The 20,126-nt window shown below is 39.5% G+C and overlaps 1 protein-coding gene and 1 long non-coding RNA gene across 4 annotated transcripts in view; one reads left to right on the forward strand and one right to left on the reverse strand.

The window, feature by feature from the left end:
• Positions 1–5,022: 5,022 nt before the first annotated feature.
• The window catches only part of LOC137326390 (neuronal PAS domain-containing protein 3), a 919,339-nt gene continuing 904,235 nt past the window's right edge, over positions 5,023–20,126 (forward strand). For 2 of the 3 annotated variants that reach the window (XM_067991429.1, XM_067991431.1), the window contains exons 1-2: positions 5,023–5,473; positions 9,671–9,709. In XM_067991429.1, coding sequence (XP_067847530.1) covers positions 5,298–5,473; positions 9,671–9,709 — 215 coding nt within the window. In that variant the 5' untranslated portion in view covers positions 5,023–5,297. Of the gene's footprint in view, positions 5,474–8,206; positions 8,689–9,670; positions 9,710–20,126 lie in introns of those variants that run through there. The other variant, XM_067991432.1, reaches the window with a different exon arrangement.
• LOC137326391 (uncharacterized) lies at positions 6,504–9,083 on the reverse strand. Its single transcript, XR_010964190.1, has 2 exons — positions 8,938–9,083; positions 6,504–8,582 (listed from the first exon to the last, which is right to left on the reverse strand). It is a non-coding gene; the product is annotated as an uncharacterized lncRNA (long non-coding RNA).

The following is a 20,126-nucleotide window of genomic DNA, read 5'->3' on the forward strand; positions in this document are numbered from 1 at the left end:
AATAATAATCCATGATAATTGAATAACAGATTGCTGACCAGTTTCACTTTCACCCCCTATAACTTCCATATTGATGATTCCCAGAACTGGGATTCCATTTGAAGAATTATTTCTGTAATGCTCTTGATACAGTGTCATCACACCGTTTGTCATCCAACCAATTAAAACTTTAACTTCATGGCTTAAAACTTCAAAAATATCAATTGAAAATTGATTCTACATTTCATTATGAAGTGCAGATGTTGTAAATAGCAACATTGAACTCAATGCTGCCTCTGCAGCATCTTCATTTTTCAATGGAAGATAAGTCAACCTAAAAGTTTTTAATAAAATTATAAAACAAAGTAATTGCACAGGTAAGTGTCTGTTATTACACCAAATTAATTCCCTTAAACAAGACACACAAAAGTTCAAACTACTTAAATTATATTTGCTTTTTAGATGCCAGCGCCATGCTTGTAAATAGGGATATCTATATTTAATACATTTACCAAAAAGTGATTAATATACCAAAATGAAGAGATTTCATGTTTGATTTTTAAGATTGTAAAACTGTATTGCACTTTCAAGTGCTTTCACTGCTGCTAAGTGTCGGCATTGACTTCAATACCAACATTTATAGAGTCCAAATTTAGAACCAAAAGAATAATTTATATGCTCCAGTGTTAATTTTATAATCTTGTAATTGACTTGAATGTTATAACTAGCTTAAGCCAACTGTAAAAAAGTAATATATTTGGGAGTGTGACTAGAAGAATACTTTAATTGAGGTCCCTACTTAGGCGAATTCTAATATCCCATGCGTTTTTTGAGTACTTTTCTTTAAATGGTAAGTGCTGATGATATGATTAGGGCTTCTTGCTTGGTAAAGTTATGGAGGTAGTCAATGTGAGGAAGATGAATTAAAAGTTGATAGTGAATCACCCTTACATTAATGTGTGCATTTCTACTGCTAATACAATTCTTTGACACTATCATCCTCAGTAGCTCATTTAAGCTGATAAATGATATTATCTGCAATCAAGAGTTGAACAGAAATATTGCAAAATCGACATAAATGTTGAATAAAAGAAACTATATGAATGTTAATAACGATTCTTTGAAACTATTTGTTTTTTTAAAGGGATTATATTGATAAGAGCCTGCCTTTCTCTTATTATGCGAGGCCATTCACAACCTGCTCGCCTATGGTTTCTATTAATTACCACTATCCATTATACTATAGGGTCAATGTTATGAATGCATTAGGCGGAGAGTCTTAACTATCGGCTGCACATATAAAGAAATTATGGGTGCAATGCACACTGTTTTCCATCCATTAAAATTAATGTACAGAAAATCACGGGAAGTGTGACTACAATTTCCTGCTATGTGTGGCTGGTGGTCGAGGCTCCCTGCCAAGAGCACAGATTTGTAATATTGTCCTTTACATCTCAGTCTTGCATCTAGTGCACCTCCACCGCATTTCAAAATATCAAAAGAGTCATAAAAAATAAAGCCAGTCATTTCTATCTGATCTTCTGACCGACTCCTCTCCAAAGGCAGGAGCAGGGAATTTACGAGCAGCTGCCAAGCTTCAGAATTCCTCCCAACAATTGGTCTCAGGATGTGCCTATATGGCTCATTTCTCCGCATTATTTACCTCAGAAGTGACCTTAAACGGGCAGGCCATTTTAAATCCAGTTCCCTCTCAGCAGCTAAACATCACAATGATACACCAGACGACCCACCATGGGATCAGTCAGTTCTAACGAAACAGTACGAGATGTAAACACGTCCGTGAATGGGATGGATTATTAAGGTGATGGCTGCCAACTACTCCTTAGCTGACGGATAAAAATGGGGACAGAATTATGCAACATAAAGACAATCGTCTGAAAAAGAAACCTGAATCTTGATCTAACCAACATGGTAATTTGGAAAGATGGGAGCGATATTTCTATTAAATAAAGACAGTATACAAAGAGTTGATTGTGTGAAGAAAATTTGCCTGACTGATCCCAACACAATAATTGGGAGAGTGAGAAAGACGAGTAGACAAAACTGTGGAGTGAAGATCCTTTATTTCGCATTTTCACAGTGGATGGATGCTTTTGGGAACCAAAAGTAGAGTTTTTTCTTAAGTGTGGCGGTATGGTAAAACACAGGGATATATACAGTAAAGGCACACAAGCTCCCATATACTCCTACTCCCATTTCCACCGCAACACATCCTAAGGGGCTGTATTAGCGGGACGCCGCTAACATTTTTCTCCTCCAGTATTTCATCTTTAGAAAATATTTGCACTATTTAGTGCTACCAAACCCCTGATACAAAATAATAATTTTAATGAAATGAAAACTGTTTTGTATCTGACTTGAAACCTTTGTACGCTGTAACCTGCAATGTTGCGCTCATTGTGCATATAGTCATTCCATCTTCCGCTGCGAGTAGGGAAGGATACTAACAATCGGAAGATCCCGTCCAAACGTCAAAATAATTTGCAATCATTTAAAATACAGAAAGTAATGAAATAAAATGTTATATGGTGCATGCTTTCTTGTGCATCGACCGTAACCGATCATTCAAACGGTTTGGTTACTTTCAATTCCTGCACGAACTCAAACCAAAACATTATTTGTAATGCTGCAAACACACCGTTATTACCAGCATTTCCTTATTCGCCTGGGGTCTCGAACCTATTGAACATTCGGCTGTCCTCGTTCTGTCAGTGTGCTAATGTACAAATTATATATTTTGTATCAATGGCTTAGACTCTACTCAGACACCAAGCGTTACAGTGGATTAAACGGATGACAATAGATCTGCAATTATATTCGCACAAGTACAATTTAGTTTTCTTGCACTTACATCAATATAGAACAATCAAAACATTTTTGTATATGGTGGTGTGGGATACCGATCTCATTTAAAACAGACATTTTTTGCGCTGGACTTAGATTTGCTTCCTACCACCTGTGTTAAGTTTTAATAGAAGTGCTTTAGAAGACTCTGTAAATAACTATAAATAACGATACCTGGTGGTCGCGATCACCTTACAAATGAAAATTTGTTGAAAAATTAATACTGGAACACGTAAATTATTTTTGGAAGTGAACTGAGCTCGTATGTTAGCTAAGGTGTCTCCCGTAGCAAATCTGCAAGTCGCATTTCTTTAATACCTATGCGGTATTTAGAATGTGTTTTCATGCTGCCCGTTTTAAAGTTTCTCGGCATTGAATACAATTGTACTTTCAGTGAAAGTGAAATCCCTCCACCTCAGAGAAAAACATGCCCAAGGCTTGAAATAACATTTTGATCAATAAAACGCGAAACATACCAAAGTTTTCTGCAGGCACCAATCTCGGAGTTTCCAAGAGGAGAAAGTGAAGACCGGCAGTTAGTACAGGTGTTAGCGCGATCGTGGGAAAGAGTCGGTATGTCGATTAAATTGCAAATCAGACGCAAGACGGTGTGCGAAATTTCAGGTAGCATTCAATAATATGTGACACTTTGAAAGTAACTTTGTTGTAAATAGATCTTTGAAAGTTTTCTAATTCGTTGAAATCCTCAATGCGCGCTCCCGGCTCGTTCACTTATGAGGCAAATAAGAAACATTTATTGAGTGTGATAATAACAGCCACATATCAGAGTGCAAAACTATGACTCTGTACTCGACACGCTGCTCGGAAAGTACCGGGCAGCGCATGCGGCCAACGTTTGGCCGCAGTGAGTGATGATTAAGGACGGGAACGGCGACAGCCGCCAAACTTTCTAATATAATCATTCAGTGATCAGACAGAGACGCGTGGCACTGATAATCCATCCCTGTAGTTCTCCTATGAATAGTTTCATTTCCTAAACTACAATCCATTGACCAGCCATACAAAGTTAATCCGCTTTCTTTCAAGGTTTTGAAGGCGTTTGTAAAGCAGATGCAACGATTATGACAACCACACAATCGCCCCGTGCAGTGCGTATTATTTGACAAGGCCATAAATCACAGTTTTATTATTGTGAACTCGTCCAATTATTAAATAAAAAGCAAAATACTGCAGAAGCTGGAAATCTGAAATAAAAACAGAAAATGCTGGCCATACTCACCAAGTCAGGCAGCATCTGTGGAGAAAGAAGCAGAGTTAACGTTTCAGGTCGACCTGAATCGTTAACTCTACATCTGTGGAGAAAGAAGCAGAGTTAACGATTCATGTCGACCTGAAACGTTAACTCTGCTTCTTTCTTCACAGATGCTGCCTGACTTGCTGAGTATGGCCAGCATTTTCTGCAATTATTAAATATCTATCTACAATCTTAACCAAGCTAAATGCAAAAGTATGTTCTCCAAAAATCCATTATATGGTATTTCGGCACAGCCGGAAATTATTTAAAGTGTAAGAGGGGTTTCCAACAGTCCACGCCAGGTCTTACAGGTGGTGACTTACTGTGCAGACACTACGAGCGCGCGCTGCTTGTATTGACTGACACCCAGCGGGCGCGCGCACTCCCGCCCACGACTCAATCACCAGGCAAATGCTGCATTGGAAAACACTGGATCCGTTTTATGCCAGTCGTTACGGTGCGTTAAAATAGTTTGAATACTTGGCGCTGGACAGTAAAAAGACACATCATTAACTTTATATATTTTTATTTTAAAAAAATGTTAAGACATTTCAACATCCTATGGGTAACATCAGTTATCTATGCACCAGGTGCCAGACCAGACTCGCGAGCAACGGCCTTCCATAAATGGACCTTAGAATAGTTAACGTACGCTGCCGTGTTTTCATTGCGCATATTCACGGCGACAGCGTAGAGTTCCTGCTCGAGCAGCCCGTCCGAATTCTCTGGCTCGAGCTCCTCTTTCTAACGTTCCAGACCTAACGGTCGGAAACTGCGTGCACGCGCGCGTCCTCGCGCTCTCCCTCGAGGAGGGCGCGAAGTCCAGCGAGTGATGCGATTGGTTGCGAAGCGCCGCGCGCCAGAATTGCTATTAAGTGTCAGCGAACCAGCGGCGAGCTGCTTGGCTCCAGTTAAGGGGCAAGTTGGGCTTCACTTTCTCCGGGTAAATTGCAGCAAGTTTGATAGCCGTACCCGCCCCCCTTTTCTCCCCAGCGCTGGACTCAGCCATGCCACCCCCCACCGTCTAGCTGTCTGCAGTACTTAAATAGTAATAATAAGGAAGAGATAAAGGGCAGCCCACCCTCACGGCGTGGAAGTTATCACTAATGGGATTGAAGTTCAATTTACTACTCAAAGGAAAATTGCAGTTCAGTAAGACGCAACCGTGGAGCTGGTCGTTGGTGATCCTAGCGCGGGGATGATTAGAATTTTCCCGGATTTCAGCGTACAAGTAACGACAGCAACTAGTGGAGGAGGCGGCGCGGTTACTGCTGCACCTGGAGTGGGAAGAACTGCTGTTGCTGCTGCCGCCGCCGCCGCCGCTGCTGCTAATGGGACGCCCCAGAACGTGGGTCTCACATCCTACCAACAACGGTAAGTGTCTTACCTCCAGTCAAGGAAATATCTTCACACTGTCATAGTCTCACCGCACGCAGCAAGTCTCCAGCTGTTCAAAACGCACATATCCCTCTCAATTTCCGACTTTCTGCACCTTTTCTCCCTCCCTAATGTTTACAGGAATGTTTGCTATCACCTCTGCATCGGGGGAAAAATAATCGTGTTTTAGCACGATCGGCTTTGATTAAATTGATAGTCATATGTTTCTATAATAAGCCACGCACGAAAGTTAATTTTGAAATATTACTACCAACATGTGGTAGAAGCGGGTTGTGCATTTGGCGGCTTACATCAACAGCCGGAGGAAGCGCGGACACTTCTGCAAACACTACGTGAGAAAAGACTCATATTTGCAGGGAGTGGAAAAATGAAAGCGGTTGTAAATATGCCCCAGTACCTTAATTTAGGGTAAGAAAAGCAAACACTTAAGAAGATGTACCAAACAAAATACTACGGAAGTCGAAATCCAGTTCTTATAATTTTTTAAAAATAATTTAAATAAGTTCAAGTCTATTTGGTAAAACTAGAAATCTGGGTTAAACTGATTAAATATTTGTGCAGTATTGCACGATTGTTTTTGTTTACTTTTGTAGTATGTAACACTGACTTATAGTATCATCAGTTGGTTTGAAATCCAGTGATCTCCGTAATTTATTTGTATACATTGCCCTATTAAGTACAAAAGTGCAAGTTTTACATTCGTTCACTGTTTGCTGTGATTTTGTTTGGGGTGGGGGTGGGGATGCTTGGAGAGAGTTATTGAATTGATTCAATTTCTTTTGATGACCGAGCTAAATGTTCCTCTGTTATTTTAATAAGCGTTAAAATATAACTATACCATTTAATACTGTCGATGCATTCGCAAAATATTTCCACATTAAAAATTATGAAAATTCGACCAGCGACTGTATCAGAATCACAAGCTAGCCAGTGGGTAAACACGTAGCATATGGAAGTGTTGAAATGAAATGTAAACAAATAATGCTGAGACTATTAGATATGTAGATAACAGCTTCAAATACGTTGTATTCCTGCGGACATAGTTAAATAAAATTCATGGTTTAAAAGTTTTACTTTTAAAATTTTAGATAACAGCATGCTCTACAAAAAAGATTATATACTTTCAAAGTTTAAAATAGGATTTGGAGAATATTTGAATAATATCACAGTCACTTTGTTATATTCGTGACAGTGGAGATACAGTATCAGACAGTAAAAAGCTACAAAAACATTCAGGAGTTTGTCAACAATTGGATTGCTTATTTTATGGAACAAAATAATGTAATTACAAGACAGATAAAAACAGAAAAAGTTGTTTAGCAAATTAATTATTTTGTAATTAACAAATGTGTAACATTCCTATCAGTTTCTAATACAAATATAAATGTCAGCCTTAAAATGTGTACACTATGAAAAGCAAACCCATATTATAGCACCGTAGGCTCCAAAAAGAACCTGGCTTCCATTTCGCTGATCACAAAAAGGAAAATTACAATATGGCTGCATGTATTTTAATGATAATAAAAAAACAAAGTTTGGTGCATTTGTGAGCAAATCGCTTCCATGATATTTTGCCCATTTATAACCAGTGTGCATTTTCGAAACAGATAACTTTTTAGCAAATGCACTGACAAATCCTTAACCCTCCCTCCCCCGTGTAGTTTTGCTCGGAGTAAATTTTAAACTCTTCTACTGAACTAAATCCAGTATTAGCGTATATAAAAAACGTATGATGTGTGCAGCACTACTACCAATGCATGTATTACTCAAAAATTACTATAATCAAACGTGTTTTGGCTGTGAAAATGCTTTGTGCTGCTACAGATTCGAATTAGTTTTTGTTGATCACTTCTCCCACGATCGAAAAATACGTAAAATATACAAATATAACAATGCTTTTAAAAAAAAAATCAGGCCCTAATCCTTATTTTTCAGTCTCTTCATAGATTACAAATTATCCGACGAATAACTTGTTACTCCAATATCTGACCGAGAGCCGCATTCTGCAGCTTTTTAAACAATATTGGCGTTGTGAAAATTACATTTTAACATGATAGTTTTGAGAAACGGCATGCGATTAAAAAATCCTAATGTACCTAACACATCTTAAATAAAAACAAACCTATTCCTGACTTTGCACGAGTAATTGTAACGCTGTACAGTAATACTTAGATACATTTCCATGGAAGACATAATTTCAACTCCTCCATAGATTTATAGCAGTAGGAGTGTCAGGCTGATGTCAAAGCAAGTTACTAAACATGTCGCAGGACATATTTAGATAAATATTTTTCAAAAACAGTAGTCATTGGTACCTCCAATTTAAACGATTGTTTTTGTTTGCTTTTGTAAATCACTGAGAACAGGAAAGACAGGTTTAAGTAATGATAATAATTACATGCCAGGAACTAAGTTCCATTGGAACCCAGTAATAATCGCTGGGACGTCTGCCAAGAGGTTTAGGTGACATTGCCAGACTGAATAGGGCTTATATTCTAAAAGATTACATAGATTTTTTTTCTAAATAAGACGATTAGTGCTTTGAATGTCACGTATATCTTTAATATTATACAGTAAAATAAAAGCCTGTGAATCCGCTTGATAAGATCCCATCAATATGGGGTGGGATTATTTCAGATCTCAGCTATTCCCCATAAAGTGAATGAAACAGCAACTGAGTGGCGTAGTTGCGCCAGTTACAGTAATGTGTCCCTGGGAAAGAGAACGAGTGAAAGACGGGGAGCGAAACATTAGCACCGAGAGATCCAGTAAGACTTTCTCTTGCAATGGGAAACGAAGCTCCCCGGGAAAGTGCAGCGGTGTGATGGTGCCGATCGCTGTTTGTGGGTTCGCACTTGCATCTTTAATGCCATGCAATGTTTCTCGGATTATTTGAGGTGCAGCCAAGGCTCTCTTTACTTTTCTTGGCATGCTGGTTGGCCCCGACTCGTGCTCTGTACACAGCGCTTCTCACTGATGGCTGGTAATTCCGGAGCCAGACAGTTGGACTGGACTTAACCGTAACTCCGCAATGGCTTTCCTCAAATAGTATTCGAGTCTTTCCCACTGCACCACCGGGCCGCAGCTAGGAAAAATCAAAACAAAAATCAAAAAACAGCAAAGTAACGGCTGACGAGAAAAATGGCGCCCACCAAGCAAGGCTTCCAGCACGACCCTTCCAGACGTGAACGGTAACGACAGTTGTTTTTGTGATGTGATTCTGGGTATTTTTTGTTGCCATGATACTTTGTTGGGAGTTTGGCTTTGACCTGCCAGCTACCGAGTGCCACCTCGACCCCCCCCTCCCGCTCGGTATCCAGGAGCCGGGGTAAGTGGCCGGGATTGAAAGCCGCTCTCTCTCTCTCTTTCTCTCCCTCCCCCCCCCCCCCCCGTCACGACCCGTCCTTTGCAAAGAGACACCTTCTCATTCACAGTTTTACCTGCTCCACTTTAATTTGTAAAAGAAAGCAACCGCACTCTTTGATTTCTTAAGCTCTTCTCATTACATTGCAGAGACAGGGCCTATGACACTATATAGAGAGGCCACCATTGCTCCACAGCTCGGTGCTCACTAGGCCAAACTGGAAAGAAGCTTTCTTTGACAGGAGCTTGCTATTGTGATAGGGCTGTTTGAGGCTAGGGCTAGTAACAAATTTGCATAAGCCAACAGGAAATAGTTGTGAACCGCAAAATTAATATGCTAACAAAATATGAACTAAAGCGGTATATCTAAAATGAAAACGTAAATGATAACTTACGGGAATCTAAAAAGGTAGATATTAACTACCAAGAATTTAAATAGTATTAAACTTTTTTTAAAAAAATGTTCCCAATGTTTATTTTGGGGTTGGAGGTCTAGGAAAAGTTTGAACAAAATATGTGGTTCAAATTCATATTTTCAGATTTAGAAACAAGATTTTAAAACGGGGCCTTGACAAATTAAAACAATGCATTTTTAATTTAGGATGCACATAATTGTATACTTCAACTTATTCTGAAACTGAGGTACAGTGCTGCTGAAGAGAAGGAATTTAGTTATTTCATAGGTTTCAAGAGGAGGGCAGAGTATGTGGGTTATTCATTCATTTATTAAAATAATGTCATACAATGTACTAGCAGTAGCCCTTCTGAAGAACTCAAAGTTTTTCTGTTAATTTTTTCTGCTTTATTCAGAGGACCTTCATTCTGCTACCAAGCTTCAGTCATGCCAAGGTATGAAATGTATGGTTATTGGAGGATTTGTTTAAGAAAAAAATCAGCATCACAGAAATGCAACATGCCATATATTTGATAAATTAGGTTCCCATTTTGGACTGAAAATACTGTGATCTCAGCTTGAAATAGGGATGGCGTCATTATCCAAAAAGTCAAATACGATCAGCTTAATTGTAATTTATTGTGGTTCAAACTCGAGAGGATCACTATGGAGTGAGAAAAGATGGCAAGACCATCAGAAAGGTTTTTGTTTATGCCAAGAAGGTAAAAAGTCAGAAACAAATGAGAAAAGTGGTACAATATTGTGAATGATATATTGCTACTTAAAATGCACTGTCAAATCCTATTGTGATATTCTGATATATAAATTTCAATAACTTGTATATATGTTATTTAATATTTGATTGAGACTTTGATAAAGCCTCAGGTTGACAGTGAAGCTCGAGGTTGCCTATTCCAAGTGTGCCTTTTTTTCTTCTGCTGAAGTAGTATTATAGTAAGTGCATTCATAGTACGACAGCCTTCATAATCTTCCAGACTGGAGCACAGGAGTATATTTTCATGCCATTCTGGGAATTTATCAGAGATTGGAATCTTCAAGATGGAATTAATTTAGAGGAGAAACTTCATAGCTTGTGCATAAGTGCTTTCTTTATCACCTGTCTCCATTTGGTATTCTGAGAGAGTAAATCAAAGAATGTGATTTGTTATTCTGCTCGACTTGAGAGTGGAACTAAATAACACTTGGTCTGAAATTCTGATAGAAGTTGTAGGAGGATATATTTAATTTGATGCTTCCTAATAGATTCTTCTTTCTTTGCACTGATGCTGTCATTTTAAAAGCTGGTGTGAATGATTCTGCTCATCAGGCTGGGGAGATGTAATTATTCAAAATGAAATGGGCTGGACTGGGATCATAGAGCTGTTAGTAGCCATATAGTTTAATATTTAAATTGTGGTCTGGTACCCACCAGAGAAAAAAGGAGCAAGTGAGTTTGTGTTCTTTCTTTCCTTTGCATAAAGCATCTAAAAGGAATTACTGTGTCTGACTTATTTTTGGATATTTTTCTTCATTTCTAAATCTTTAATTCAACATACTTGGTTGGGAAGTTCATGGTAATTGTGCTATAAAGTTTTTGGCGATCAAATCTATTTGTTTTCCATCAGTGTTTTTTTTAATGCCAAAATTGAATTAAAAGAACCATAAATAAAGTGGAAAGTACAATATAAGGTGGCTATTTCAGTTTAATTATTTGAACACAGAATGTTCCTTACAGTTTAACGTGTGCAAGTTGTCAACCATGAAATTTTTCTGACATTCTGTTGCAGAACAGAATCCTAGGAAAACACGAAACCCCAGGTCAATCTTTTTATACATTTTTATACACTTTTGGATAATGGAAATATGAAACTTGTAACTGCAATTTTTTATTTTGGTGCAACAATGCTGCAGTCATTGAAGGATTAGTGAAGCCATAGGTGGAAACTCTGAACAGAGGAGGGTTTAATATTGTATTCTTTATAAAAAAGCAATGTTTGGATAACAAAGGAGCTTTAAAATAACATACAAACACAAAGAAATCAAATCTTGGCTCCTGTAAATGATGGCTGGTGCAAAATTGTTTTGTTAAATAATCTTGTGTTATTTTGCTAACATTTTTAATGCTATTTTAAAAAAAAAATCACCATTAATGGAAGTGCTGTCTGTCTGGTGCTTTGCTTTAAAGGACTCCGATACATGAACCTAAAATAAATTCTAAATTTATTTCTAAAGATCATAAAACTTTGGCAGAGAACAGTAGTTTTTGATGTGGTTGATACTGAGTTATTTTTGACAACATTTAAATTTGTGAGAGAATAAATAAGCATCTTTTTCTTTTAAAAATTGAAAAAAAATGCACACCAAATGAACAGACACAAGCAGTAAATTCTTAACTTCGCAAGGCTGTCTGAGGGAGGTACCAAGCAGAGGCAAGGCATTTTCCTTTGTAGGGGAAGTTTACAGGAATTTTTGTTCTTGACGACTCAAGTATCTCTTGTACGTTTGAGAAGTGCGTGAAGTGCAGCTCTGGGAGGGGCTGTGAGAATCAAAGGAAATAACTAAAAATTGACAATGGGAAAAGAACAAAAATAATATACGATGAAACTGATTGCAGATACTTGAGTTATTCCACATTGGATAATAAAACATTACTTAAATGTTCCAACACTTCAACGATTGTTTAGGTGGTAATGTAACTTGCACATTGATCTAGCAACGTAAAACTAAAAATAACTGATCCCACAGAAGACTGGTTGCCTATATTCACTTAATTGCTTTACATCCTGTTTACCATTGTAACTCAAAGTCAGAACTAGATCATGTTGTCACCCACTGTAGCAGATTTTTTTTTAAGATCTCATAGAAGTCGACAGAAAGTATGTTTGTGTTTTACTTCATTTCTTCATGCTGTCTGAAAGCACTGGGAGGAAATAATGTAAATGGGAAAATGCTTGAGCATTATACAACAGGTCAAAAAACAACACATTTGAGTTTTTCATTTGGTGAGTATTCAGTGAAACATGCACTGACTGACATCCATATGCTGCTTTGTTATAAAGTGCCACTTACAAGGCAATTTTATATTACTTTTTTGTTTTCGCATCCTGGGGAGACTAACCTTGTGTGACACTCTTTTCCCCTTGTAAATACTATTGCTGTGTTAAAATCTTCATGTAGTCCTGTGGGAGACTGGTTCAGAGGACTTTCCATGTTTACAGGAACAGATGGCTTTAATTCAGTGGTATTTTCATAGACCCACATTTTCCTGAGGATTATAATACTGTTAGCATCTGAAACTTTGGCCGTTCACACTTGGGAGTTAAGTTGACAATGGGTGAACTGTATGTCTGCCTTCCTATTGTAAAAAGCCAACAGTTGTTTTGTTAACCAACAGGAGCAAGTTGTATAATAAATAATACTTGCATTTATATAGTATTTTTTGGATTAAAATGTCTTTAAAAGCAATTTATTGGCAATTAATTACTTTAGAAGTGTGACTGTTATTATGTAGGAAAATATGGTAATTATTCTAATAGAAAGGCTGGATGTGGTTTACATTGACCTGAAGTATATTTTTGAGAAATGTTGAATGGAGGGAAAGAACTGGAGTAATTGTCAGAAACACTAATGCGTCTCCCATAAGTATTTGTATATATTAAGTCTTGTGTGTAGCAGCACACATTTCCTGTGCTCTTTCTGTCTTGCCTGCCAGTCACACTTTTCTGCCACAGTTAAACGTACATATTCATTTTACTTGTCTCTGATTTGGTTGTTCGTGCTTCGTCTCCAAGTTATGTGTTCTTCACACCGCCAACCGCTTGAGGGCTGATATAATTGGGCCTTCCTCCCAATGCAAAATCCTGGTGCCTCTTCATGCTGCTGCCCGCTGCCATTGTGAGATTCCCATTCCAAGAGCCAGTCGACTGCTCCTGGTCTCCCCTTCTGTTGCCTCTGCCATGATTAGGTCTCTTGCCTGATCTGATATCCTGCAGCTAATTCTCCTGTCTTCACCATTATCAGCCCTTTCTCTCGACTGGATCTCCAAAAAAAGCTGATTTCCTGACATTGAGCTGGAAACTGGCTGTTTCCTGTGTAAAGCCACTGCTATTAACAAATAAAGCAGAAGTGTTTGAGGCCACTAACAGCCAGTTCCCAGATCAGTTGCTTGGAAACCAGCTTTGCAAATAATGTAAGACTCCTGTAGGGTGGATTGTATGAAAGCTGACTGTCTCCATTCTCCTGCAACATCTTGACCCACCCCAAAATACTGCCAGACCCCAGATCCCTACAATGCCAGACTCACCTGCTCAATGCTTCTGGAGCCCAAGACCACTCCCTATTATCCCAAACTCCCCCCCCAGTTAGTACTCCTGTACCCTGGGGTCACTCCTTCAGCTCCTACGTCTTGGCATTCCATGCTCAGGGTTCTGCTTCCTCAATGGCCCTAGATGCCAGCACTCCTTACTTTGCTTCCAAATTCCAATAACCCTTTCTATTTCCCTCAGGCTCCTGAGACACCACTCCCGGTGCTCCTAGTTCATGACACGTCCTTCCAACACTCCCATAACCCACCCCCTATATCAGTGCTTATAGACCACATGACGCTCACCCCCACCCAGTGCTCCTAAACAGCTGGATCTCCTTTCAGTGCTCTGAGATTCCATAACCTTCCTTCCAGTGCTCCAAGAACCTTTGTATACTTCTCAGTGTTCCCAAATTCCAGGACCTCCCTCCTGCTGCACCTATTCCCCAGAGTCCCCCTTCCAGTGTTACCAGACCCTGTGACATCCCTCACAAGAGTATCATACCCAGCTGCAACATAGCTGCCAAACCATCGAAACTGTCCCCCTTCGACTCTTCTTCTACACTTACAATGCAGGAATCCCCCACTGTGCCAAACCCACATTCCACCCTCAATATATCAAATCCAAAACTAATCTACACAGTACTGCCATATTGCAGAACCACCCCCTTCCCCAAAATACCAAAATTCAGCACACTTTCATTGCTGCTAACCCTCACACGCCTTCCTTTTGCTTCCCACTGCGCAGAACCCAAACACGCTTCCCTCCAATCTGCTATGCGTTGCTTGACATCTTCATATGTAGCCTGGGCTTTGAAAATAAGAGATAAGAATTAAATACATCGGTAAACAAAGATATAATCAAGGCCACTTATTTACGGTTTTCTTGTAAAAATGCAGTCATAGAATGTATCCCAAAAACAATGCTAAAAATCCTTGAATACCATGTAATAAGAATGCAATTTGATATCAATCACCATAAATTTTTGGCCCTGATAATTGTATGTTCCATGGCATCACAACTCTGTTGCTATAAAACATTGGCCATGGTGAATTGGAGGATACAATGTCATAGAAGATCTGGTAATATAACTATTGTAGCTAGTTTGGATAATACCACAAAAAATAATGCAACGATCTTTCAAATAGCAAACCCACACCATCAAACAAGATTTTAAATTTAAGTAAGACAAACTTCAAAGGGATGAGAAATGAATTAACTGCAGTAAACTAGGCTGAACTGTGGGTAAACCTTTTGAATACTTCCTACTGTTTGTCTGTAGAAGTATTTGGTATGATAAAAAAACAGCACATACCCCCAAAAAGGCAAAGGCTCCACTTGCGTAGTTAAGCAACCATGGTCAATAAATTAGATAAGAGACAGTATCAAGCTTAAAGAGAAGGCTTACACAAGTGCAAGGAGAAGTGGAAAACCAACGGACTGGGAGAGTTATAAAAAGCAACAAAAGGATACAAAGTAAGTAACGAGGTGGAAATGGAATACGCAAAAAACTTGCAAGGGATATTAAAGCTGATAGCAAAAGTTTAATAAATATATTAGAACGAGAAAGGAATTAAATTAAAAGGAAATGTGGGGACATTAAAGACTGATGCAGGCGAGACTATAATGGATAATAAGTAAATGGCAGACTTGTTAAATATGTACTTTGTATCTGTTTTCACGGTGGAGGAAGAGGACAAAATACAAATGGTACAATGGAACCTAAAAATAAGTCAAGGGGAAAAACTTAATGGATTTAATATAAGTAAGAAAAACTTGGTAATGGAGAAAATAATGGTATTTAAGATAGACAAATTTCCAGGAACTGATGGTTCCCACCCCGGGGTATTAAAAGAAATAGGTGAGGAAATTGCAGATGCATTAGTCATAATTTTCAAAAGCTCAGGAATTGTGCCTTTGGATTGGAAAATTGCAAATATCACTCCATTATTTAAGAAGAGAGGGAGGGAGAAACCAGATAACTACAGACCTGTCAGTTTAACATCAATTGAGGGGAAGTTACTGGAATCTATCATCAAAGACAGAGTGACTGAGCACTTGGACAAGTACCAGCGGATTAAAGAAAGTCAGTATGGATTTGTGAAGTGTAGGTCACAAATCTTTGAGGAGGTTGCTAGCATGGTGGATAGGGGAGTGTCTATGGATGTTGTCCCTGTGGACTTCCAGAAGGCATTTGGTAAGGTTCCGCACAAGAGACTATTAGCAAAAATTAGCATTCGGAATTGGAGGTAACCTTCTGATGTGGGTCGGTAATTGGTTGGGAGGTGGGAGACAGAGTTGGGATAAAGGGTTCATTCTCCGATTGGCAGGTGTGACAAGTGGTGTTCCCCAGGGATCTGTACTGGGGCTTCAGCCGTCACCATATATATAAATGACTTGGATGAAAGAATAGAGAGTTGGATATCCAAGTTTGCAGATGGCACTAAGAAGGCACAGTAAGTTGTGTAGATGGGAGCAGGATGTTGCAAAGGGACATAGATTCGGTGAGTGGGCAAAACTATGGTAGATGGAGTTCAATATGATGTTGGAATTCAAAAGTGAGGAAGTGATGCTTCAGTTGTACAAAGCCTTGGTCAGACTCCATGTGAAGTACTGTGTTCAGTTTTGGGCACAAAACCTCAGGAAAGATATATTGGCCTTGGAAGGGGGATAGAGCAGATGTTCCAAAATAATACCAGGGCTTAAAGAGCTAAATTATGAGGACACTTTGCATAAACTTGGCTTGTTTTCCCTTGAGTTTAGAAGCTTGAGGGGTGACCTAATCAAGGTGTTCAAAATGATAAAGGAATTCGAAAGGGTAGATACAGAGAAAGTATTTCCTGTTATGGGGGAATCCAGGACAAGAGGACATAATCTTAAAATAAAAGCTGCGTCATTCAGGAGTGATATCAGGAAACATTTTTTCATACACAGGGTAGTAAAAATCTGGAACTCGCTCCTCCAAAAGGCTGTGGCTCCTGTGTCAATTGAAATTTTCAAGACTGAGGTCGACAAGATTTTTATTAGGTAAGGGTATTAAGGGATATGGAACAAAGGAAAGTAAATGGAGTTGAGGTGCAGAGCAGTCAGGATCTAATTGAATGGCTCGAGGGGCTGAATGGCTACTGCTGTTCCTGTGTACTCTAATTAGTGAGACAATTTGCAAATTAGATACATATGACACTGATTTTTTTACTAAAAATTCATGCATGAAATGCTAAATTTTGAGCTTCCACTTATTGGCTAATTGGTTTTTAAATAAAGCTGGATGTTTGGTACCACATTTATCTAAACTTTTCTATTAAACATGAAAAAAGTTTTTCTACTCAAAAAGCAGACTTGATGTTGTGGGAAACCTATCTGAGTAGAGTTTTTCTTTGTTGAAAGATGTCAAGAGGATTATATGCACAAGTAGTTTGCTTAGTAAACATGTTGCACACAATCATGGAAATGTTTATTAGCATGGATTGGATATCTGATGTATGGTCGGAGTGATCAACGGGAAATTGAAGAGCAAATATGTAAGGAGATTACAGACAGCTGCAAGAAAAATAGGGTGGTAATAGTAGGGGACTTTAACTTTCCCAACATTGACTGGGACAGCCATAGCATTAGGGGCTTGGATGGAGAGAAATGTGTTGAGTGTATTCAGGAGGAATTTCTCATTCAGTATGTGGATGGCCCGACTAGAGAGGGGGCAAAACTTGACCTCCTCTTGGGAAATAAGGAAGGGCAGGTGACAGAAGTGTTAGTGAGGGATCACTTTGGGACCAGTGATCATAATTCCATTAGTTTTAAGATAGCTATGGAGAATGATAGGTCTGGCCCAAAAGTTAAAATTCTAAATTGGGGAAAGGCCAATTTTGATGGTATTAGACAGGAACTTTCAGAAGTTGATTGGGAGAGTCTGTTGGCAGGCAAAGGGACGTCTGGTAAGTGGGAGGCTTTCAAAAGTGTGTTAACCAGGGTTCAGGGTAAGCACATTCCTTATAAAGTGAAGGGCAAGGCTGGTAGAAGTAGGGAACCTTGGATGACTCGGGAGATTGAGGCCTTAGTCAAAAAGAAGAAGGAGGCATATGACATGCATAGACAGCTGGGATCAAGTGGATCCCTTGAAGAGTATAGAGATTGCCGGAGTAGAGTTAAGAGAGAAATCAGGAGGGCAAAAAGGGGACATGAGATTGCTTTGGCAGATAAGGCAAAGGTGAATCCAAAGAGCTTCTACAAATACATAAAGGGCAAAAGAGTAACTAGGGAGAGAGTAGGGCCTCTTAAGGATCAACAAGGTCATCTATGTGCGGAACCACAAGAGATGGGTGAGATCCTAAATGAATATTTCGCATCGGTATTTACGGTTGAGAAAGGCATGGAAGTTAGGGAACTTGGGGAAATAAATAGTGATGTCTTGAGGAGTGTACATATTACAGAGAGGGAGGTGCTGGAAGTCTTAACACGCATCAAGGTAGATAAATCTCCGGGACCTGATGAAATGTATCCCAGGATGTTATGGGAGGTTAGGGAGGAAATTGCAGGTCCCCGAGCAGAGATATTTGAATCATCGACAGCTACAGATTGGAGGGTAGCAAATGTTGTGCCTTTGTTTAAGAAGGGCGGCAGGGAAAAGCCTGGGAACTACAGACCGGTGAGCCTGACATCTGTAGTGGGTAAGTTGTTAGAGGGTATTCTGAGAGACAGGATCGACAGGCATTTGGAGAGGCAGGGACTGATTAGGAACAGTCAGCATGGTTTTGTGAGAGGAAAATCATGTCTCACGAATTTGATTGAGTTTTTTGAAGGGGTAACCAAGAAGAAAGATGAGGGCTGTGCAGTAGACGTGGTCTACATGGACTTCAGCAAAGCCTTTGACAAGGTACCGCTTGGTAGGTTGTTACGTAAGGTTAAATCTCATGGGATCCAAGGTGAGGTAGCCAATTGGATACAAAATTGGATTGACGACCGAACACAGAGGGTGGTTGTAGAGGGTTGTTTTTCAAACTGGAGGCCTGTGACCAGCGGTGTGCCTCAGGGATCGGTGCTGGGTCCGCTGTTATTTGTTATTTATATTAATGATTTGGATGAGAATTTAGGAGGCATGGTTAGTAAGTTTGCAGATGACACCAAGATTGGTGGCATTGTGGACAGTGAAGAAGGTTATCTAGGATTGCGACGGGATCTTGATAAATTGGGCCAGTGGGCCGATGAATGGCAGATGGAGTTTAATTTAGATAAATGTGAGGTGATGCATTTTGGTAGATTGAATCGGGCCAGGACCTACTCCGTTAATGGTAGGGCGTTGGGGAGAGTTATAGAACAAAGAGATCTCGGAGTACAGGTTCATAGCTCCTTGAAAGTGGAGTCACAGGTGGATAGGGTGGTGAAGAAGGCATTCAGCGTGCTTGGTTTCATTGGTCAGAACATTGAATACAGGAGTTGGGATGTCTTGTTGAAGTTGTACAAGACATTAGTAAGGCCACACTTGGAATACTGTGTACAGTTCTGGTCACCCTATTATAGAAAGGATATTATTAAACTAGAAAGAGTGCAGAAAAGATTTACCAGGATGCTACCGGGACTTGATGGTTTGACTTATAGGGAGAGGTTGGATAGGCTGAGACTTTTTTTCCCTGGAGAGTAGGAGGTTTCGGGGTGATCTTATAGAAGTCTATAAAATAATGAGGGGCATAGATAAGGTAGATAGTCAAAATCTTTTCCCAAAGGTAGAGGAGTCTATAACGAGGGGACATAGATTTAAGGTGAGAGGGGAGAGATACAAAAGGGTCCAGAGGGGCAATTTTTTCACTCAAAGGGTGGTGAGTGTCTGGAACGAGCTGCCAGAGGCAGTAGTAGAGGCGGGTACAATTTTGTCTTTTAAAAAGCATTTGGACAGTTACATGGGTAAGATGGGTATAGAGGGATATGGGCCAAGTGCAGGCAATTGGGACTAGCTGAGTGGTATAAACTGGGCGACATGGACATGATGGGCCGAAGGGCCTGTTTCCATGTTGTAAACTTCTATGACTCTATGATCACTTCTACCTCTCATCAGAATGATTTCATATTGCTAAAGTTGATAGTTTTAAATGACAGAAAATTGAAGCAAAATTGAGAAAAAGTATTAAATAATGACTACCGGCCGCACTGGTGGGGCAAAAACATAGAAAGCAATAATAATTGTAAATAAATTATTACAATTTCTTTATACAAGAGATTTTAATTTTTCACATTGATGGCATTGTAGGTATCAACCATGGCCCAGTGGTAATACTTCTGAGTGGTCTGAGTCAGAAGGTTTTGGGTCCTAGCCCCACTCCAGGACTTGAGCACATAATATATACTGACAGTTCAGTACAGTACTGAGGGAGTACTACACTGTTGGAGATGCGGTTTTTTGGGTAAGACGTTAAACCTGACCTGATGATTACCACCTACCGCCCTCCCTCAGCTGATGAATCAGTCCTCCTTCATGTTGAGCACCACTTGGAGGAAGCATTGAGGGTAGCAAGGGCACAAAATGTACTCTGGGTGGGGGACTTCAATGTCCATCACCAAGAGTGGCTTGGTAGCACCG

This window comes from Heptranchias perlo, chromosome 10, assembly GCF_035084215.1.
Source record: "Heptranchias perlo isolate sHepPer1 chromosome 10, sHepPer1.hap1, whole genome shotgun sequence".
Classification (NCBI taxonomy): Eukaryota; Metazoa; Chordata; class Chondrichthyes; order Hexanchiformes; family Hexanchidae; genus Heptranchias; species Heptranchias perlo.